We start from the raw sequence: 23,850 nt of genomic DNA on the forward strand, positions 1-23,850 counted from the left end.
TTTAAATAATCCTTTATATTTCTGATTTAAAAGGAAGTCCTTGAAAATTAAATCAATTTTGAAATTAACTCTTTGGCCCTGCACTACAGGGCACTGACAAATCAGGCACCAGCACCCTGTTTTGATGTAGCTGCTTTAGCCAATGTGCTCGTTTCCAGTTTATCTACTGTTCATAGGGAACACTTTGATATAGAGGCTTTCAAATTTCAGAATGTCTTCAATAATTAACTATGATTAGGGCTGTGCCTAGAAATAGACACACTCGATTATGGTTTAGAAGGACCCACTTCACGTAATGAAAGAAGAATCAGAGAGTCATAGAATCACAAGGTTGGAAAGGACCTACTAGATCATCTACTCCAACCGTCCTCCCATTACCATTGCTACCACAAGCTCCTAAACCATATGTCGAAGCTCCTCATCCAGACCCCTCTTGAACACTGCCAGGGATGGCGACTCTACCACCTCCCTGGGCAGGCCATTCTACAGCGCCTGACCACTCTCTGAGAGAAAAAGTTTTTCCTAATATCTAATCTGAATCTGGCACAACTTGTGGCAGTTTCCTCGGGCCCTGTTTGTTGCCTGCGAGAAGAGGCCAAACCCCTCCTCATCACAACCTCCCTTCAGGAAGTTATAGAGTATAATAAAGTCTCCTCTGAGCTTCCTCTTCTCTGGATTGAACAATCCCAGATCCCTCAGCCGCTCTTCATAAGGTTTGTGCTCCAGACCCCTCACCAGTTTCGTTGCCCTTCTCTGGACACGTTCCAGGGCCTCAATGTCTTTCTTGTAGTGAGGGGTCCAAAACTGAACACAATACTCAAGGTGTGGCATCACCACTGCTGAGTACAGGGGGATGATCACCTCCCTGCTCCTGCTGGCCACACTATGTTGTGATTCCTTTCATAGCAGAAGAAAACTTGTGTTGATTTTTCTTGAAGTTATCAAAAATGCACGTATGTGAAAGCAGGGCCATGGATAGGGTGGAGTATCTCCAGCCACTCCTGTTGGTTCCACTGAGGCACATGGGGACTGTAATTTGGAACAATGGGCAGCTGGGCTGGAGTAGAGGCTGTGTAAACATCCACCTGCCAACCCCCAGGGAGGCATGAAAGTGCCTCATCTGCTCAGGCTCTGTAATTCAGAAAGAATTTAAGTTTTCCAATAGCAGAATTTCTGTGGTTGTTGCACTCTGGATCTTTCTGGTAGTTGATTATACTTATTTATTTTTTCCTCAGTTGATTGTTTGTGCGTTGTGATATGAAATTTGTTTGTGAATCATTCATCCAAATTAGTGTAAGTGCTGGTGAAATATCTTAACCATGCTTGCATCACAGGGCTGGTTCCCTGCTGGTTCTCTGCCTGCTTGGCGCACTGTGTGAATACTGGGCTTGGAAAATTTGGAATCAGGGATAGTGTCAGCACATCCAGTTCAGCATGTCTCTACAGAGGTCTTAATGAGAATCTGCTTTAAAAAGGTAACTTTAAAACACATATCCCTGCAGTGAGCAGTGCCAATTCAAAGAGAGCACATGAAATTCTGTAGCAGGGAGTTACAGAGCAACCTGCACGATTTGTTCAGCTGCAGCTGCTCGGCCGCTGTCCTGCCGCACGAGGACTCATATCTTGGGTGACGGACTTGGGAATATCCCTGCTTCCCTCGTTTATTCGCTCGGAAGGCCTCGTGGAACCGCGGATGAAGCTCCGCTATAGAGGCGCGCCGCGCTGACGGAGCCGAGCCGCCGGGCGCCGCCGCGCCGCGTTCCAAGGTCCGGGTGCCTCGGCCGCCGGGACAGCGCGGCCGGGACCGTGCGGCGGGGCCAGACGTGGAGCTTGGACCTTGGCCTGCGGGCTCCTCGCGGCTGTCCGCGGGACCCTGGCAGCAGTGACGGCCCCGCTCCCTGCCGGCAGGTGCGCGCTGGGGAGCGCCTGGCTAGCCTACAGACTGCACGTAGGGCGCTTCGGCGAGGCCGCTCTGCCCCGGAGCTCGTGCCCGACGGCTCCGCGCCGCAGCCGGCGGTGTCGCGGAGAAGCGCCGCGCCGGGGCCGCCCCGTTTCCCCACTACGCCCCACGGGGAGGGGCCGCCGCCTCCCACGCCCCGCTGGGCCGCCGAAGGGCCGCGCTCCGGCCACACTCGCCGTGGCGCGGAGATGCTCGCGGGGGCAGCGGTGCGGGGCAGCCCGGCGGCGACCTTCGCCGAGGACGTGCTGCGCGTCTTCGGGAGCAACCGGAGCCTGTCGGCCGGGCAGCTCTCGGCGTTACTGAGCCGGCTGGGAGCCGCGCCCGCGTTGAGCGCCGTGCTGCCGCTGCCCCACCTGCACCACAACCAGGTACGGGTACCGCCGCGAGGGCCGGGCTGCAGCGCGGCCAGGGTTCCGGCTCGGAGCCTTCGTGGTTCCTCGTGGGGAGGAAGGAAGGGACGGGAGGAGGGAGCAAAGGTCCGCGGCGGGACAGCCGCTGCCGTCCGTCGGGGGCTGCTGCGCGCTGCCCTCGAGGTCGGCTCCACCTGGCGTTTGGCGTGGGCAAACGGCTCGTGAGAATCTGCTAGAGTATTCCTCCGGGTCTTATGTAAGCACAACTTCGAGACGTGTTAACGTGAAGCTGTAGTGTGAAAGCAAAGACTTGGTCGCCACTTGCGTAAGAAACTTTCAGAAACTTCCACATCTTTTGTCTAAAGGGAGTGCAGAGCATGCATTCATCAGTTCATCTACTGAAATCACTGTAAAACCGTGTTTAATGTATTGACAGAATATTATTCATTCTATGTAGTGCCTCCATACAAAATTCAGGCAGTGTTGTTACTTTTAATTTCCTATCTGTGTACTGTCTGAGAATACCTGAGTTTCCCTGAAGGGGAATCCTTAGGCTACTGCAGATGTCCTTACGAAAGCAAAGCAGGGGTGGCTGTTTGCTCTGGTTTGGTTCAACCCAGCAAGAAACAGAGGAGGTACTTTTCTGAGGACCGTGAGACTCTTTTTTGTGCTTGGAGCAGAAGCTCCTTTGCTTGCTCAGCAATGGAGACAAACCTTGGATAAACTCAATTTGTTTTAGAAGCAGTGTGATTCTGATGTCTTTTCTTTGACCAGGGATTTAATTTGAAGTTAATGCCACTGAAATCAACATAGTATTCAGTATAAGTGTGGTAATATTTCTCAGAGTCACTGCTTCTATTTCAAATTTAATAAATAAACACCGTTCCAACACGGTATATTAAAAAATGTGTATAATCATTTCCTGCCACACACGCTAAATATGAGTTTGCAGTGTTAAATACAGTCGTGAAAAGGATCTTTCTTTAGAAGGGCTTAAAAATGAGTAGATTCCTTAGTGGTTCCTTCAGGTTTTCCCTCTGCAAAAGCACGTAGCCCTCGTACACAGACTACAGAGAAAAAAAAATACTTATTACTGCCAACACTCATAAATCATTTGAAGCTTAACTGAAACAGTCGTTTTCTTTTAAACAGACCTGTTTTAATTGTGTCCTTTTTGAAAAATATCTAGGGTGCCGTACTGAAATGTGTATCCTTTTTTTGATAAGTTACTTGTATTCCTTCTTAAAATTGACTTTTCAGCCATTTAAGCAAGTGCGTTTAACGTCTTGGTTCTTGATCCTTCAAGGGTGTTAAGTACATCAGTGGCTTTGTTCAGTGCTGTTATTTCAGTTATTTCAGTAACTCGTGTGACCATTTTTGACACTGTGACTCAAACTTTGTGATTTCAAGCTTATTATTTTGAGTACCCACTGATTTTGGGAAAAAAAAAAACAACACCAAAACCAGAAAGTGGCCTAATCGAGGTTTGTGTGTTGTAAGGCACCAGAGGCCCAAACTCTACTGAATTTCAATGGAGAAAAATAAGTACTTCTGGAGAGTGAATCGTGTATTTTTCAGGCAGGCTGGGTCATCTACTGAGGTTGGAAAGATATCTCACTGTAGGAGGAAACGAGGATTATCTTAGACTTTCAGTTCCTAACTTCAGTGTCCAGAGTTAGTGGGATGACTCCAGGTCCTTTCTTTCAGTGAAGATAACACACCCCTGTGCTATCAATAGCCCCTCATCCAAACCTGAGGTCATTTATAGTGGAGAGCAGATCAGTAAGGGACAGTGACAGAACCCTTCAAAAACTGACAGGAAGGAACAGCCTCTGTTAGTATTGTCCTTTTATTCCAGGTTGATTTGAGAAGACAAGAGGAAAAAATGTTTTTAATTTGTTAATGATGGGGTTTTGAACATAAACTTATGTAAAACTTTGTAGGCATGTATAGTAATTTACACTGGGTGATGTCCAATATGACACTTTTTTTGTGTAATTGCATCATGCCAGACTACCCTCCTCTCCTTCCAACCCCCCTTTATTCTATATTCTATTTATTCTTTATTCTATTTTTTGGGGTAGTCAGTAGGTGCTAAAATCATAGTTGGACTGTTCTAAAATTGTATTTATGCAGCTTTTATGTTGCACCTGAATATTGTCTTAATGCAATTTATTTTATCTTTAAAACAAAACTTTGGACAAAATAAAGTATAAATCATTATTGACATTAGTGTTCTGATATTGTGTATTTTTGCCTGAAAATGAATCAGAACAGTAAGTTTGATGTTTTGGATAAAGTAGAACAAGGCTGGTATCTGCTATTATTTCATTTATTTTGGTAATGTTTGCTAGTTTGCTAGTACTTGTTGAAAGAAGAATGAATGTCCTGACTGTGCGTGTGGCTTATGGTCTTGATTCATCACCACGATCTGATGTTGCCTGGCCAGTGAGAAGATAAATAGGCTTTTTTGTTCTACTCTATACATGTCTTACTTACTAGAACATTTCCAGTGAATTTCAGCGTTCATGGACATTTTTCAGCTCCCCACATAAACAGCTACCTTGAATGTGTGTATGAAATCCCCAAAGCACACAAATGTATTCAGGTAGCTTCATATGGTTGGACTTTCTTACTGAGAGCTGCTTAGTGAATGCATGATCTTCTCCTAGTATCCAGTTCTCACCTATGATGTGTGACAAAAAAATCTAGCCTATATTTAACCTGTTAACATCTAGAAACTGCAGTGACTGGTTGCTGTTGGATATCTCAGCGCTTCACATGTGGAATGCTACAGATGAAGGTAAAGCAAAGATAAGAACACATCAGAAAATCAGAAAGGGGAATGAAATGTTTACAAGATGGTTGGCATTATAGCATTCTTTTATTCATTCTCCTGTTAAAAGGCACTTTGCATTATTTTTGTCTGAGCAATTATCTCATTCTTTCCTGTAAATAATGTGGTGATCTGGTGTCTGCTTTTTTTATTATAGATATGTGCTATGCTGGTGTGAAAAGACTGTAGGAAATTGAACGTCACTTTATTTCATTTACAGTCTTAAAAAAAAATCCTGTATTGGTCAGTTCAGAGACATGGTCAGTTATGCTGTATCCTCTTTGAAGCTGTGAGTTAAAGACTAGGTAACAGTCACATTACAGCCAGTCATCTCACTTTTAGCACCATGACAAGGCTTACTGAATAGCCAGGGACAGGCATGATGGTAGACTTATTGAGCCAGGACGTCATCCTCAGTCCTCTATTCCATGAGGATAAATCATATTCTGCTGTGATTACCTGTCAGTCTTACAAAATAAATAGCTTGAGTTTTTACAGTAATGTGATTGTCTTAATGTATTTATCCTCCAAAGATAAATACAGTTTTGCAGTGTGCAAACACAAGTTGCTCCAATTCAAGACTTCCAAGTGATTGAATCTTTTAATTAGTCTCTTAATTGTGTCTGTGAACTCACACAAGCTTGCGTTTCAGCCCTTGGATGAATGTAGGAGTTGCTGAGAAGATGAGGTGACTCATAACAATGAATCGTTTGCAGGAGTTGTTATCATCTGGGTTTGTCCCTGATCAAAATAATAATAGTAATTAAATAAAATGCTGTTTCTTGCCCTTGCATAAAAGCGCTCTTGTCCAATGAAATTTCTCATTTCTTTGTAAGCCACAAGTTTACTAATTCATGCTTGTCAAATTGATATTTTTTTGCTCCAACAAAAATATTTGTTTGTTTTCCTTTGTAAACTAATATTAACATACTAGTATTTACTAGTCATCCATTCTACATTTCTAGGAAAGAGATATTTAACTATTTTTGAGGTAGCTACATCATGAACCTCAGTGCACACTGGCTTGTTTTTCTAACAGCCATTCACTGCAGCCTTCCACAAATGGCTCTTCAACTAGCTGATAATACTAGAAGCACAGTATAGTAACTATTCCTATAGACCACAACTATCCTCTCTTTGTATCGTACTGGGAATATTAGTCATATATTCCACATTATTTCATAATGCAGATTTAAGGGTAAAATGATTAAATGCAGTATAGAAAGCCTCAGAAGTTCAGCTACTGAGCTGTAAAAAAAACTTGTCTTCAGTGATGATTTCTCTGTGCAGCAGTTCCTCTGAGACTAAATGGGTCAACATGCTTTAAAACAAACAAACAAACAAAAAAATTAGACGGGGTCATTCAAAAGAAGGGCAGAAACATTCTGGATATAATTTGCCTGAAGTCGCTTGAATTGGCCTGAAGGTTCTCCTCTCAGCTAAACAAGAAATAATCACATGAAAATGATATGTGCATACCTTTCACCTTTTGGACAATGTTAGGAAAACATTTTTTAATGGAAATGGAGGCAGCTCTGTTGAAATAAGTGAGTTGTAGTTACTTTGGCTAGTCTCCAGAATAAATTTGCTTTATGAATAATCCTGAATTACTGGAGAAGTGCAAGGGAGTCTGTATAGAGTAGGGAGTGATGACCACTGGTAATTTGTTAAGGCTTCTGATACTCTCTACACTTGCAGTGACACTGAGATACACTACAGAGCATGCTGTGTGCTGAATTGATGTCTCATATTGAAAGAAAGCACTTTTTGTCTTGAGACTCATCCTTAATATGTGTATGTTGTACATTAGCATGTTAAATTACTTTAGTTTGCAGCCAAAAAAATAAATCTGTGTGTTTATTGATCATTGCCAGAGAATGTGAATATGAATAAGTGGAAATCATTAGATGAAAGTCTTTAGTGGTATGGAACATTTAATGTAAAAGTGCTCTTTTTTTCCCCATAAATATGTGTTTTAAGTATTTTATTGTTATTTAAGTATTTTATCTTTTTGGTTGAAAATAACCAAGAGAAGGACTAGGCCTAGTTTAGCACAACTATGCACATTTATCTTTGGCCGTTAGGTACTGTGGTGTCCTGAGCCGAAGGCAAAGTGAAGATCCAAAGTAGCAGTGGATTTCCCTGGAGTATGGGATGGTTTTACAAAACTGGTTGTTGTTAATAATTGTTGCCTATAAAATTAATGAAAAGTCTTTAATGCTGCTAACGTTTGGGCTATTCTAGAACGGTTAATTTGAGGAAATAATATGAGACATTTCTGTGAGGTAGAAGCAGTCATTTATATGAGTAAGCAGTCACTGAATTACCAATCCTTTTCTGATGCTATTCCATCGCTAAGATTTTTAACTGTGTCTGGTCTGTTCTTAAATTTAATTATTTTGTAATTACATGGGATTTAAATTATGTTGAGGCTATACTAACAAATAAATCGTAACGTTTGTCTGCCCTGATTCACGGCACGTAATAATTGCAAACATAAATGTAAAACTTGTTTCACTTATTTTAAGTTATCTTAAAATACCTAAATTTCCTTCTGCTTCACATTAAGCAGTTGCCATGTTTTCATGAGTAGTGTGCAAAGAGTGTGTACACTACTTTGAAAATATGTTGGAGTGTTTTTACATCATAATTCTTGGGTTTCTCTGTGGATGGCTTTCTTTATTTTTATTATTTATATTGCCAAAAATCCTTTTTGTTGCAGTGCCTGACTGGAGAGGAAATTTTTTCTTTGCATGGAATACCAAACAACAGTCACATATCAAATTCAGACTTCTCTACAGTATGTCCTGCTGTTTTGCAACAGTTAATTTTTCACCCATGTGATCATCAGGAAAATTCTGTGGATGCATCTAGACCACATTCTTTACAAGGTTAGTTATTTCATTGATACTCTGATTAGATTGCATGGAACCTATGGCATGGTGAAAAAAAAAACAAAAACATAATAGAGAAGAACCAGTTAGTTGACAAAATCTCTCATTCCATTGGTAAGGACCAAATGTGTGATATCCAAATTCACTGTTCTTGGGGACTAGATGTAAAAGATGAGATGTCGAATGAGCATGTGCCAAATGAGAATATTTATTAGCAGAGGTACTGCAACGTTTTTCATAACTTTCAAAATACCAGCATTAGTAACATTTCAATTGGTATAAATAATTATAAATAATATAATGTTTTTTAAGAATTACCGATCATTCCTAAAACTTACCTGTTTCTGTGAATAATAAGAACTACATTTGATTAATCACTAGCATTGTGGCATTGATTTATCATGATTGTTTTAGATTATTTATATCTTATGAGGGCACATTTTCAGGAAGCTTTTAGTATCTGCACCATAGCGTAGTGGGATCTGGTTTTTTTGTTTGTTTGGTTGGTTGGTTTTTTTTGGTACTGTTTGTTTGTTTATTTATTTATTGTTGGGAGGCACTGTTTGGATAGGTTGTGTGCAGAAGGCTTGATATCTAGTTGATCATGTAAGGCATGTAGACCACCACTCCTATTTTTCTTTTATCCGGATGGCTCAGAAGCAGTGTCCAGTAGACAGATAAGCAAGGCAGTGTTTTCTCTGCCCCTCCCTTGCCTGCAGCTCAAGAAATCTGCAAGGCCCATGCTTAGAGTTTTTAAAAACCACAAGTATGTGAGACTGTGACAGGGAAATTCACAGAAAGATCCAGAGCCAAAAGTAGGCTTTAATGCATGTATATCCTCTGTAGACTTATGTGTTGCCCCCCATCCCCGCCCCCAGGAAAAAATGAATCTGTATTGTGGCAATATTGAAAGCAGTTGATTTCTATTACTGTCCATCATGCAAAATTCACAAGGCATATTTCCAGTTGTGCTTCTGAGTTTTCTGCTTAGGGACTCTCACGCATTTTAAGAATGTCCAAAGTATGAACAGATAAGGCATACAGAAGAAATGAATTCAGTAAACTTCATGGGGCAGCTACTTGCATTAAAGAGGTGTTGCATAAGCAAACTAGAAGTTAAAAGACAGTGTATAGTGTATCTTTTTTCCTTGGGCTTTGTGTATCTAATATCTAACCTAGCTGAAACACTTGTTTCCTCCTACCCTTTCTCACCCCTCTGAAGTGTGATAGGGAGTGGTATGGAACAGCATGAAATAGCTATAAATGTCCAAGGCTAATTGCTATTCTGTGCAATCCTCTTGGCTTTTTAAAAAGACTTTCACACCCTTATTTCCTCTTCTTTTTAGGAAATTGCTCATGAGGAGCCTGAGCCTGCCTCAGGAAGGCCTAGAGTAAGGGTCCCCGCTTCTTGTAAGGAATAATACTGAGCACTGGAGTTTTGAGGGGAACTTACTCTCCTGCTGCCTATTTTTTTGATTTCTCTTGGTTTGGCATCTGAGTACTCTCTTTGTTGGGGTTGGAGTTCTAGAGACATTGAGTGGTTGATGGCAAAAACTGTCCATGTCACAGTATCAGGGTGGACTGTGCTTCAGTGCTCTGCTCTGTTACATGATCTCAGACAAACCTGTTTTCCAGGGAGTATTCACTCTTGGAAGGCTTAGTGTGGATAGAGTCCTAGTGAATAAAAACCATTTTAAGAGAATGGTGCATACATGGTATGGTGTTATAATACAGCAATAAAGCAATTTTGGCAGCATTGGTTATCTTGGAATCTTATCACTCTCTCCCTGCTCCCCCCCCCCACCAGTTTGCAGTATATTTTCTTTAAAGTAACAATTCCCATAATAGTATAATCATGGGGTAATATAGTAATAGTAATAAATCAATATGTTAAATTCCAAAGCATATGAGCCATGCAGATCTAGAACAGAATTTTAAAAACAAAACTCCTTCTGCTTTCTGGTCGCACTAATCTCTGGTGAATTAGGAAGTAAAAAGCCTTTTCTTTACTTTTCTCTGTGGTGACAAAAGGGAATAATTCATACCAGTGGATTAGACTATATCTCTACTTGCGAACACAGATTCTTTTTGTACCTTGAGACATCTCCTGCAGCATTAAGCATACAGTATGATGACAGGTATTTCATTTACTGCATATACTTCATGTTAAGTGTCTCAGTACATGTGGCTGTTCTGAACAAGCAATGCCAGCATGAGTGTTAGACCATACATTGGAAAAGCATGTGATATTGTGGGAATTTTCAGAATTTGGCAATACCCAGTTTTTCTGTGCTTGCTTTTAAGCTCCATTCTTCTGCTGTTTTGGCATCCTCTGTTTTACACACACTATTTGTGAACTTATCCTCTTTAGTTGTAGAAAGTGATTTGTAATGACAGGATTTTTAAATCATAATTTGTGAAACTTGTTCTTATGTCCTGTGTCTAGTAAAGTAATTTGGGCATGTAACCTAAATTCTTTATATCCAAAAAAGATTTTATTTGTTTTTAGTTTTGTTAACTCAGTTTAAAATGTGTATTTTTCTCAGGAAAAATATGTAGGAATTGTTATTGTCTTAAAATGAGAGACTTGCTCTTCTATAGTAATCCCAAATGGCTGTGTGTGATTCATAATGACACTTATTTATTATAGATTTGATTTCTAAAAGACATTTACAAGCTTGACTGTCCTGTATTGCAATGGGAGTGAAGCTCCTGTGCAGCTTAGTGAATCTGACTGCATCTAATGGTCTATTTATCCCTCTCTATCTCCTTCTCTCTAAAACGTGGCAAGTGAATATTTTACTTGGCACTGACGTACCTCTTGCAAATGCTTTGAATGCTTCTAGTGCTGTCGTTCCTGTTCTTTACACAATATGAAATTCATCACATACAGAAATTGTATCTCTGCGCAAACGATGTGTAGCAATCCCAGTTGCAGGTGATGAACCTGGTCTAGTGTGTTTGCTAATCTAGTGTTACAGGAAAGTTGGGCTGCAGATGTCAATCTGATCTGTTTGTTTCTGCTATGTAGAAAGGAATTTATGGTTACTTTTCTACGTACATATGGCAAAATTTATAATGAGGCTATTATATTGATGCAGCTTTTTGGATTGTACCAAACTGTTCTTGTATGTCCACCATTGTGTTGGCTTTGATTGTAATTTGTGGTTGATTTTTAAAAACAAACTCTTTGTCCATGTGCATATCTTTGTATTTCTGTGGTTTCACTTGAGGCAGCATTGTAGACTTTCTCAGTGCTACCCTTAAGGCTTTTTTGTACTCACAGAGACTTTAGATAGAACTGGGTAAAACTGTAGCTACACAGAAACAAAATGTTTTGATGCTATTAAAAAAAAACAACAGCAAAACTCCTGCAACCTACAGGTCAGACACTAAAATAATTACAAGCCCTAGTGTCTGAACTCTGAAAATCTGAAACTATGCATATGGTGAAGGAAGCTAAATGTTGGCCAAACCAGGTGCATTTGCTACTTCTTAAAGATTTTTCTCCTGGTGTCCATCTTTTTGAACATAGAACAACTTCTTTATATGCTTTCATTTCTCTATTGTAATAATCTCTGTTATTAGGTATTTATCATCTTGCATGTCTAGTAAGTAGTGATGGACTTTGTTTTCAGCAAGGCAGAAGCTCCCCCCTTTTGAATGATGGGAAAAGGAGGAATGTCAGGAACAACACATTACCACCTCAGGGTGATCTGAAGGAATCATTCTTTATCAGGAAGGACTTTTGGGTCTTGTACAGCCAAGACAGCAGATTTTCTATCTAGAAGTTTTTAATGGAAATGACAGTTGGATCTAATCCTGGGACTAGCAAGATTTTGCATCTTAAGACAATGTTACTTTGACTGTTGACTTAAGCCCAAGTTTTTAACCTTCTTTTAATCTTCACTGACTGTAAAGAGATCTGATTTACTCCAGCAGATATTGTGTATCCCAGATATTAGCCCAATTTCAGTTTTTAATATGGTAGTCCCAGACAGTATGTCCACGTATTTCCCTTCTGTGGGTATATGCCTTAAATATCTGTGCTTTTATAATTTTTATCTTTATAAAGTATAATTGCAAGTAGCAAACAATTACCTTTTCCCAATTCAACATCAATTCAGATGTTATATAAAATCACAAGCAGCCCGAAGTGAATTTTATACTAACTTTTTAAATACTTCTGTGTTTGTTTTCTATCCACAGTTTGGGGATTTGGGTTCCTAGCTGTGACTATCATTAACTTGGCATCACTTCTGGGATTTATTTTAACTCCTCTCTTAAAGAAGTCTTATTTCCCTAAGATTTTAACCTACTTTGTGGGCTTGGCCGTCGGTACTCTCTTTTCTAATGCAATTTTCCAGCTCATTCCAGAGGTAAGCAAGGAAAATCTTTACTTTTTTGTATGATAGTTTCCAAAGTGTATTAATTCTAAAAGCACGCTGCAGTGGTCTTCTGAGAGTGTAGGTTGAAGTCTCCAGAGGGTTGTGGTTGGCCATCAGTGACACTAGCTTCCCTCTCTGGGTGGGCAGAGCCATCAAGATCCGATCCATGTGTTCCTGTGACCTGGGGAAGACCAAGGGTTATTTTGCCTCTAGACAGAAAGAGGAATGGATTGGATAAAGTTCTAATGGTCTTAAATTTGTTCCAAATTAGACCTCCTAATTTTGCAGTTAACTACTACATCCTGCATGTAAAATTCTGCTGTATTAAAACTCTGCTGGTATTTAATCCATGTTGAAAAAAAAATCTAGAAGGATCAGGATTTTTCATAATTTCTGCCTCATTGAAACTTGTGGCTGGTAGAAATACTGTCTGTATTTTTGTAGAGTATTTGTGTATTGTGAGGGAAATTGTTATGGAAATGTACTAAGATTCCAGTCTAATTTGCATTGCTTTTATCTTCTGTTAGGCATTTGGATTTGATTCCCATGTAGATAACTACATTGAGAAAGCAGTTGCTGTATTTGGAGGATTCTATATTCTCTTCTTTGTGGAAAGGATTCTTAAAGTGATACTAAAAATCTATAATCAGGTAACAAAAAGCTAACTGTGCAAGCTTTACCTTAAAGTAAATGTTATTTTTTATGAGCTTCTCGATAGCTTGATAAGATGTGGGATTTTTTTTTTTTTCCTGAGGATTTCAGCATTACTGAGTGTTCTGATGCATCTGTTTTAAATCCATATGGAGATGTAAAGCAATCTCACTTTTTTGAGGAAGTTACAAGCAGAGCTGGAAATAGAATCCAGGTGTGTGTGTGTATGTGTGTGTGTGTGTGGTCTGATGTCAGTGGTATATGCTCTAGCTGCCTTCAAAGGCCAAATCTGCAGTATGCTAGCTAAACATCAGAAGAAAAAAAGTGGAAATATGTAAAAATTGAAGAGAGTGGAGTATCCCTCTGGAGCTCCTGTCTGGGCAGGACAAATCACTGTAACATATATATCTTATTCATCTGTAAAGTTCAATTTGTTTGTGCTGACAGTTTGTGAATCTCACCTGCAGTGACTAGCTCTGTGTAACCCTGTGCTCTGGTACACAAACCTGCTTTAGTGGCACTGCAGTTATCTAAGTACTACACAACATCTGCTTTCTACCCATATGTCAGAGTACTTTATTTATATTATTTTTTATTATATTTATTTTATTATCTATTTATTATTTTTATTATATTTATTTCAATATGTCAGAGTACTTTATTTTTGTGTGCACACATGGATGAGGCTGAATTTGTATCAGAGAAAGGCTTCTCAAACTTTTTGGACTCTCTAATCATGTCTTGCCAAGAAAACTGTCTTCTGTAGCTACTCTTACATCGGTCTGGGTCTTTGCTCTCAAACTGATCATATATTGAAAATAACAGGGACCCAGTTGTACCTTGTTTGCAATGGCTATACGGAAAATGGGAAAAAATAATTTGCACTTTATTTTTGGTAACAGCTCTACTTTGTAAGCAGTTGTGAATAACTAGCAAATGTTGATACTAATGGTGAAGGCATTTGGTTTTGAAAGGCTCTACATAAAGGTATATCAATGAAAAAATTTCACAGGTGTTTGAGGAGTTTTCTGGCTAGCTGAAAGTAAGAAATATATTGGGAACCTAAATAAATTTGGAGTTCATCTAAAATTTTAAATATTAAATGATGTATTGCTGCTCATTTAAACATTTACTTGGTATTTGAAAGCAAAGTAACACAAATATGAAATGCCCAGTGCATTTTCTTTTAAGGTCTATATTTCTTTGTTATTTCACTTTTTATTTAATAAGCTACCTATTTATTTATTTGTCATCCAGCCTGGCCATAACGACTTAGAAAATGGTGAACAGAATCAATCTAAGGAAAAGACTAGTCACTCCAAACCACCATCATCCAGCAATGGAGTGACTTGTTACGCAAATTCAGCCATCGTAGAGAGCAATGGAAATTTTGGTTTTGACAGCATTAGTGTTGTCTCAGCACAGGTATGAAAATTATCTGTTTTATTCCTACCTATTATATAAGCATATATGAGGAAGAGAGGGAGTATGAATTTTTATTACTTATGTGAATTTTTTCTACATTTTTAGATTATATCTTGCTTGAGCCCTATAAAAACGCATGGGTTTTCTGGGGGCAAACTTAGGAAAGCTGAACAGTGCATTCAATTAGTAACCAACTCAAAAAGGTGGTAGATATCAGTGTGAGGGCAGATAGGACAGAGATAAATGTTTAATCAGTTAATTCTGTTGATTTTGGTTTTGTTGTTACTGATTTGTTTAAAGTGTGTTTTATTGCTACATGACCCATATTATGTTTCTGACAGCATATAACGTTAAGTTTGAGAACTTGGTTTCTCTGAATCAATGATTTATGAGGAAAACTGGTACAATAACTGTCGTGCTGGTTGTGCTTAATCCAGTATATTTAGGTACCGTAGGGATTACGGAAGTATCGTAGGTTGAGACAGTAGCTGTTCCTCCTGATTTAAATATTATTTTTTTTCAGATTTGTTGTTCTATACTTCTGTGTTTGTTTCTATACTACAACTATAACCTCCTTCTGTCTGAGAAGAAAATGATAGCAGGAAGGAAATGTTGGTGAACTTCATTATTCTTTTCCTTGTGCACAGAGGAGCAGTACTGCCCCTTATTTAAAAAAGCAGCAAACAAACAAAAACAAAATGGAAAATTATAGCAACAACAGTAAGATGGCTGAGACAGATTTTTCACAGCAAAGATTTCTGGTTTACTGCCTGTGCTCTTCACAAGGTAGCACAGTAGGATAGGTCAGCATCAAATTTTACATGCTTTTGATACATAGGGATCCACTTGGGATATATAAATTATATTCATAATAGAATTTGACTGTCCTCTTAATCCGAAGCTCAAGAAAGGGGGCAAACACAATATATGGTAACTTTTACAACAGTAACTTTTCTTAACGTGCTTCACAGACTGGTTGCTGAAAATGCCTGTAGTCCCAAGCATGTAACATTAGACGTGTATAATAAAACTTTATGGTGACTTTTATTTATGTCCTCTGGGCAATTTCAGGGTTTCTTGATCCTGCTGGCAGTCCCAGAGGATGCTAAGGGATATCTATGGAAGATATTTTAAGCAGAGAGGTATTGCTCTGTCCTAACTGCTATTGGATCTTCTGCTAACGTGCAGAATGTTACTCTTGTTCTACAAGATTTTAACAAATCGAGATTCTGACTTATGTCTGGGGGAGTCACAGATTCTTTAGAAATAGCAATTGTAACCTGTTGAAATAACAGAAGATAAAATAAGAGAGTCTCTATATCGTTTCTTAAGTTTAGAAACAAAGAAGAGACCATTGCTTCGAAAGTTTTTTTTTTTTTTAAAAAAAGGCAAAACATATCAAAGTCAGCTTTGGTTTACCATAAATTGTGGTAATCCAAACAATACAGAACTGTGCTAATAATTAATAAAAGTCAGACCTGATAGATCTGTTGGGTGTTCCTGAGCTCCTTAGCTGGCATTTCTTCTGTGGCATCTTCTGAGCTACCATGACAAAGAAGGAACATTACTGCAGAGACAGACACTGTTCATTTTTGCCTTTAATGCCCTCATATTTGTATGGTAAATTTATCAGTAGTCTGCCTTGAGCTTTTAGAATATGTATTAGTCATTTGTCTATTTCTATTGGACATATAATCTAGTGAAGTTCAGAACGTAAACCCAGGTGAGCAATGTCCTTGTACTTTATATGATTTACAAAAGAAATCCTGTCGTTATCTGAAATAGATTACAGGCAAGAATTGTACTTCAGAGCTTCACAGTAAATAGCAGACAGACACATATGCATTTAACAGAAGTCCCTCCAAATCTGAGTCATGGTTTTTAAGCTACCGTTGTCTCTAAAGTTTAAAAGATTGGAGCAAAAAAGTAGTTTTAGAATTAAATCAAGGCTTCTATCTTAATTTAATTGCAGTTATTGTAAAAAAAAGTAAAAGAAACTCCATAGATAACCCAAATATCAGCTCATGTCTGAAGTCATTTCAGTTCTTGATGAGTTCTACAGCTAACTCTTAACATCATCTTCTTACCCAATGTTCATTTTCTTCATAGAGGCATAAAAAGTTCAGTGTGTATATTCACAAAGTATTTATTTTAACAGAAAAGTCCTTGAGATCAGATTTTTTATATTCGTCATAAATATGTATGCAAGGACTTGGAGTTTAATTGGAATTCTCACCTGTGCAACTGGCAGAAGAAAATGAGTTCTTTATGTAATTCTTGGCTAAGCTTGTTTATGCCTCTACAGCCCAAAGAGAAATGTAGATGTACGCATCGTTTCTACTGTGTTTCAATTTGCAGGGAAGCTCCATGTTTTTTTAAGCCATTTTTCATTTCAAATCATAAAATATAAATCTGGGACTTGTTATGCACCGAATTGAAGTTATAACTGTGCTTTATGGTACTTGTTCCATTTCTTAACCGAGGCTTTATTAGCTACAAATTCCAAGTAGTGCAATACACATGCAACTTGGAAATCCTGATCTGAACTTTCATCCTGTCCCAAGGCTACATAGAAGGATGCATAAGAACAGAGTGGGCAAAGTATGAGACAGACCTCATTGCTCTGTCATTAAAGATATTGAAAGCATTCATTAATTGTTATATTTCCATTAAGTTCAAACTTCAGTTGTGTGGTAGCATTATTATTTGATTTGACAAAGATAAAACAATTTCCATATTTGCAAGTCCTTTTTTTTCCCCTGAATACTATGTTTGCACATATAATGTAACTGCAATATATGTGTGTACAGAAGTTTATTGAAATGGATAATTAGAATTTTTTTTAGCAAAGATTATTTATTTGTGCTCCCAACTGAAATGACATTTCCTTTATCTTCATCAAGTGTTTCATTACTTCATGATGTCAGATATATAAATTGCTTCCACTTCTGGGAGGAATGATTGAGAGCCCTGGGGTGTATATGCATTGCAGTTTTATGTCAGCCAGTTGTTTTCATGTTATGAGACTTCAACTTGCACAATCAGAAGTAGGCACTGATGTTCTTATTAAACATGAAACTTGTAAAAACTGATTTTGATAGCTGGACTTGACTATCATCAATCAAAGTTAGAAATAAAATTAGCAGGCTATCTGGATACGTGTCAAGGTTCCCGCTTAGCTAGCTGGCTGATACTGACTGGTGATGGATGCATCTGTCTCTGAGAACATGATATGCTGGCAGCAGCATGTAGTTGGTCCAGTTTTGTTTTAGGTAGGAAATACAGATACTCTCAATCGCAGTGGTCAGATCCTTCCTGTTGTATGCACTTAATAGAGGTGGCTGAGGAAGCTGTGAAGATCTTTATCAATCCTTGGCAATCTCTTATTTTGAGCACAGTTTCCAGAGACGCATTCAGACACTGTGATCTGGATTTTTTTCTGTCTCAGACGAGGGTATTCAGATAAAGCTGTAGAGTTGGGTGATCAGGCCTTTCACTAAACTGTTGAAACAGAAAATGTTTGCTGCTGTTACCTATGCTGCCTTCTTCTTAGACCAAGAATTCTGGTATCCTTATATACTAGTGCTTTATTTTATGCTCAGCATTCATTTAAAGCCAGAAGTGTGTCTCATTGGCTTCTTTATTCACTGTTTTATGTAATTAGTTTGTTGTGCTGATTTTCCAGGAAGAAGCAATCCAGGACAGTTTGTGTAAATGTCTTGGTGGGCGCCCGCTGTCAAAGATTGGAACCATTGCTTGGATGGTAACACTGAGTGATGCCGTACATAATTTCTTAGATGGTTTGGCAATCGGTGCTTCTTTCACTTTGTCTCTGTTTCAAGGACTTAGTACCTCCATAGCCATCTTGTGTGAAGAGTTTCCTCATGAACTGGGTAAGAAACATATTGATTTCTGTGGTAACCACCAGCGTGGGAAAGTTACGCTTGCCAAAACTTGGCATAGATTGAACAGAAATTTAGACAGTTTAATGGAAAACATGCTTATCAAAGTATCTTCCCAAGTACCAAAATACATATCTATTGCAGGAAGTTCTTGAATGCAGCTGGATGGAAGCTGGGAATGAATATTAGAATGATGAATCACAGAAAGGCTGGAGTTGGAAGGGACCCCAAAGGTCATCTAGTTCCAAGCCACCTGCTGCAGAGAGGAATATTGTTCACACATGCCATCCTGTGCATGTTTTTTTTTTCTTCTTTTTTCTTTATGGCTGGTCCCCTATTCTCAGAATCTTAGCTAAGTTCTGCATCACCTAATTGCTTTAGACTGTTTTGGTTATCTTAGTATTGAAGAAAATTGAATGAAAGAAAAACAGCAGTGGATGATAAGTTGTATACAAATGTTTTTTTCTTAATTCCTTTGAAATCAGAAAACAGTTTTGTTTGCTGAAGATGGTTTTCTCTTTTTTCATTTCTTTTTTCTCTTGTAGGGGATTTTGTCATCTTGCTTAATGCCGGGATGAGCATTCGACAGGCTCTGTTTTTCAACTTTCTGTCTGCGTGTTCCTGTTACATTGGGATGGCTCTTGGGATATTAGTAGGCAACAACTTCGCTCCTACTATCATTTTTGCTGTAGCTGGTGGAATGTTCCTGTACATCTCTCTGGCAGATATGGTAAGAAAGAATTTCATTTTTTCAGTTATTTAATTTTCTTCAAGAAAACAAAGACTTCAAAAGCAATCTCTCTGAAGGAAATTAGTATTCTGTCTCTTTCATGCCAGAATCATCGACTTCTTGTTATTAGATGTTAAATAATCAATTATGACCTTAAGTGGAGGTGCACAAATAATTATGCTTATTCATTAAATGCGAAAGTCTTTGATTTCACAACTAGGGCTGGCCAAATTGTTACTGAAAAGGAATTTTAAATAAGGGAAAGCTTTTCATGAGCTTGGGTAGTTTTTGTAAAAGAATGAAAAATATATACATATATATATATATATATATTCAGCATTTTAAAGAGTTTTGATTATTAAATTAATCACTTGCCTCTTTGGAAGGCATCTTCTAAGAGAAAAGGAAAAAAAATAGGTTAACAAAATTAAACTAAATATTTTGTTTAGAGTTGAGTTAATAACAGAGGGTTTTATAAGTATTTCTTGGAGTTAAATAAACAATATAAATAGTTCCTTGATTAAATTTGCAGTACCTTAACTACTAATGCTTTTTATTTAGCTTCACTCAGCTATCATGAATCGTAGTGTACTCAAGTATGATATTCAGAACTCATGGCATAAATATAGTGTGGCTCAATTTAAAATTATTATTATTAAATCTGTTGAAGTAGGTAACATTCTTTTCTTTATATGTATTGCTCTGCATGCTTTCTTTCTTTACCTTCTCCTCCAACATCTTCTTTCCTGCTTCTCTTTCATTTTCTAGGTTTATGGATTGTATCACCTGTCTGACTTTTCTCCCCTCTGACAAGTCTGAATTAGGGTGCTTTGCACGGGATCTGGCTTTCCACTTTCTGTTACGATTTTCACACACTTCTGTTCTGCTTGTAGAAGCAGGTAGGATTAACAAAAATGTCTTATCTACTTTCTTTTCTTTTTCTTGTTCTTTTCCATCTTGAACAGAGGCACAGTCTAGCTTCCACGTTAGTAAAATCATCACATGATGAAGCTGAGGGCATGTGACAATGTGTTCACTGAGGTGTGTGAGTACAAATGAGCCTTGCTGTATGGCATGAAGCTAATCTGGTTTCTTGCCTCTTGTGCAAGAGGAACACAACACAGAGCTCTTGATTGATTTCTGGGAAGGTTTAGCCACTTCCCCCTTACCTTAATCTGTTCTTCAAGAATTGCACTGTGCCTTCAATAGTTCTTTTTGCCTTATGAGATGAAGGAAAGATAAGACATCTGAGTCATCCCAACAGAAGGCTTCTGAAACTAAACTTCAGAGTCGTTTTGCATTCCAGCTGTACTATCAGCACAGCAGGAAGAGATTTTAAACTTTGACAAGCGTTGAGTAGTCAAAAACACAATTGACCTTATTTGCAACAAACAGGAAACCTGAATTGCCCCCCTGCTATTGTTGCAAACCTTTATCACCAGTGCTCATCTGCCATCACCTCCATTTGCTCTCAGGAAATATCTTTTATTCTGTTAGCAGCCACCCTTTGCTATCATTATACCATTGTGATGCATGTTATGAAAAAAATAATTCCTTCATTACACTGTAAGGTAACATTTTATATGTTACCACCAGTTTCGCATCATTCTTCTTCTTTCTTCTTTGCTTTATCACTGTCTTCTTAGCCCATCAGACCTTCTACTTGTAACAGGTTTCTCATTTCTGAGAGGCTGTCCATGTTTTCAGCTTCACTTATTTGCTTATAGATAAAGTAGAAGGATCCTAGTCTTTATTTCCTGAACCAAGACTTCTGTCCATTTTTGTGAAGGAAGAAACACAACACTTAACAGTACAAGGGCAGCTGCTCCTAGCAATACATGGAACAATAATTGGACCCAAATAAAAAATAGGAAATTTGCATGAGAGCCAACCAGGCAAGACCACAGCAGAAGAAAACCAAAACTCCATTTCAGTTTTCCATCCTTGATGAAGCAGTTTTTAGCGTAACTAGAGTGGCTTATTCTCTGACTGCCTTCACCCTCTATTTGTTCTAGTGCTCAATCCAAAACAGCAATGTGTTCCAGTTCTGAAATGGCCTTGAGTTACACATGCTACCACAAGATGGCAATACTTACCTAAAATTATCCGCTTTTTCAGTTCCCAGAGATGAATGATATGCTGAGAGAGAAAGTGACAGGAAGAAAGATGGATCTCACATTCTTCCTTATTCAGAATGCTGGTTTACTAACGGGGTTTGCTGCTATACTGTTGATTACCTTGTATGAAGGAAATATTCAGCTGTGATAATGCAAGTGAAAATGGAATCGGTGTTGAAGACGTCAAGTAAATTATGAATGGAAGACATTTGAAATCCATATAGGGACATTTGTTTACTCTTCTTGGTTTTGAAACATTGACAGATTCCGTTTCCCCCTTTCCAAATGCAGGAAATCCTTTTATAGGACTTGCCATTGATCCAAATAGTAGGAGCTGTCAACTTCTGTACTCTGCTAAGGAACTGATTCTAGTACTTGTGTTTCTACCTAAAATTATCAGACATACTTGAGTTGTTACAGAGAAAAAGGAGGTTACTTGGCCAGTAGAATTATGCAGTGTATGCAACTGAGACCAAATGAAAGCTGAGCTCTTCAAGGAAGAAAATAATGCATTCCCATCTTTTTGCAACTGTGATGAAAACAAGCAGTTTCAAAACTGCTTAATTTCATGAGTTCTGCTGCAGGATTTGTCTATGTAAGATCCCCTTCCACCGCCAAAACAAAACTAAAACAAACAAAAAAAACTATTTCAAAGTAGATACTAATGAAGCTAAGATTTGTAATTACTAATTAACACTGGAAGGAAAGATACCAGTTACTGCTTTTGATCTTTTCTCTTTATGTGTGCACTAGGGAATTGTTGATTTATTTTCAGAACCACTTTTTTTTTTTTTTTTTTTAATTGGAGGGAGTGTGTGTTAAATTTATGACAATTTATCAACTCCACAACATTTTAGAAACATTGAGTATTTAAAAAAAGTAAGTCAAGCATTTTGTATTTTGTGAAAATAGCCTTGTTTTATATTTAATTTGCATAGATATTCCTTTTAAAAAAAATTGTATTTTCAGTTAAAATGTTGAAAGGACATATTGTTAGTTGTACAAAGTAGAACTTAGAAAAAAAACTTGTTAAAATCAACATTCCAGGGTGTTCTTTTGTAATTTGAATAGTTTTCTTGTGTGCAGTTTTGTGAAGGTTGTGTTACTAAAATATACAAACATTTATTACAGTTTGTTGCATGTGAACTTTCTAAAATCATGTTTGTATGTATGAGTTCTTCTGAAATAAACAGTTTAGCTACACTGATGTTGTAAAATGTGTGCAAAGAAATTCATACAAATATCTGCCATTTCAGTCATGGCTAAGTTTTGAAGGAAGTATTACTATCATGTACTTAATTACCTTCCTTTACATTGATTTTTAGGCAAGTATTACAGCTTTGAGGAAAATACAGCTTCTTGGCTTCTTTGCTTCCAGTAGGAAGGGACAAATCCTTTATTTTTCATTCACTATAAAATACATTTTCTGTGAAGTAAGTGATTTAATGTTTTATTTGAATCTTATCTGTATTTATATTAGAAAAATGATTTTCTAGATCCTTGTTTGATTAAAAATAAATGAACAGAACCCACCACCAACAAAACCCAACCATTTTATACAGGCAAACAATGCAGGAATAGTAAATGATACTTAGTTTAAAATTTGCTATCAAGTTTAAAGTGTAATTGTAGTAGTTTGTGATTTTTGCTGTATTGAACACATGTTTGAGTCACTTTATGCTCTCTAAGTTTCTTTGAAGAAGAGTCAACCTGCTGCATACTCTCCTCTAATGCTTGTTGATTCCTTGCATATAAGTTGCTTGCAAATGTGTCTCAAGAATGTTTTATTATAATGTTGAATGTTCATTGACGTTTAAAAATTGACTATTCCTATTTCATCTGATTATTAAAATAATATAGTGGCATGGTACTTTTCACCCTTACATCCAAAAGTTTGCAAAGGAGATTTGATTTTTATCATCTCACTAAGGAGAAAGAATTGAGACAAATATATCATTGAAGTAACCTACGTTTAGAGCACAGAGAAGAATTGAGATGATTAAACCCTAATATTCAGTCTAGTGCTTTAGTCACAAATGAAATTGCCTTTTCTGCTTGTGGAATATTTCATAGGTAAGAAAGCTTTTTGATTTCTCTGAGATCTGTCTGTATGAACCTTGGCATTATGTTTACCCAGTACATAAAAAATGAATCTATTCCAATTCTAGGCCTGCCAGCAATTTGCTAGGTTTTGCTGATACACAAAATGAGGAAGAAACATGAGCAAAAATGGCTGTTTTGTTGCAGATAAGACTGCAGTAAGTTACTCCCTAAAAGTTTGAAAATCAGTTGAGAAAGGTATTTCATATTCTTTTTCACATTAATATTATCAGTAACACTGCTCATCTTTTGTCATCCCTTTGTCCTTTTCAACCATGGTGCAAATTCCATATATTACGTAACTTCAGAGGGCTCTCTGCTTTGGTATTTGTTGTCACCATAAGTCAAATTATCTGACTAATGCACACTTGAGAAAATAATCTGTGTTAGCACTACATAGCTCACTGACATAAAGTTTTCTCTTTTACACGGTGTGGTTTATGACCCAAGACTAACTTCATTAAATTGCATTAAAGTAGGTGGGGGAAAAACATACC

The 23,850-nt window shown here is 37.9% G+C and overlaps 1 protein-coding gene across 1 annotated transcript; it reads left to right on the forward strand.

Moving 5' to 3' along the window:
• The first annotated feature begins 1,678 nt into the window (after window positions 1–1,678).
• Window positions 1,679–22,456, forward strand: SLC39A8 (solute carrier family 39 member 8). The gene is given in 10 exon segments (XM_052681554.1): window positions 1,679–1,716; window positions 1,718–1,829; window positions 1,831–2,328; window positions 7,869–8,037; window positions 12,250–12,419; window positions 12,956–13,078; window positions 14,337–14,504; window positions 18,190–18,397; window positions 18,952–19,136; window positions 21,255–22,456. Coding segments are annotated over 10 exon segments (1,803 nt in total). The 5' UTR covers window positions 1,679–1,693; the 3' UTR covers window positions 21,402–22,456.
• Window positions 22,457–23,850: the final 1,394 nt, after the last annotated feature.

Source organism: Tympanuchus pallidicinctus, unplaced genomic scaffold, assembly GCF_026119805.1.
Source record: "Tympanuchus pallidicinctus isolate F22 unplaced genomic scaffold, pur_lepc_1.0 scaffold2, whole genome shotgun sequence".
NCBI lineage: Eukaryota > Metazoa > Chordata > Aves > Galliformes > Phasianidae > Tympanuchus > Tympanuchus pallidicinctus.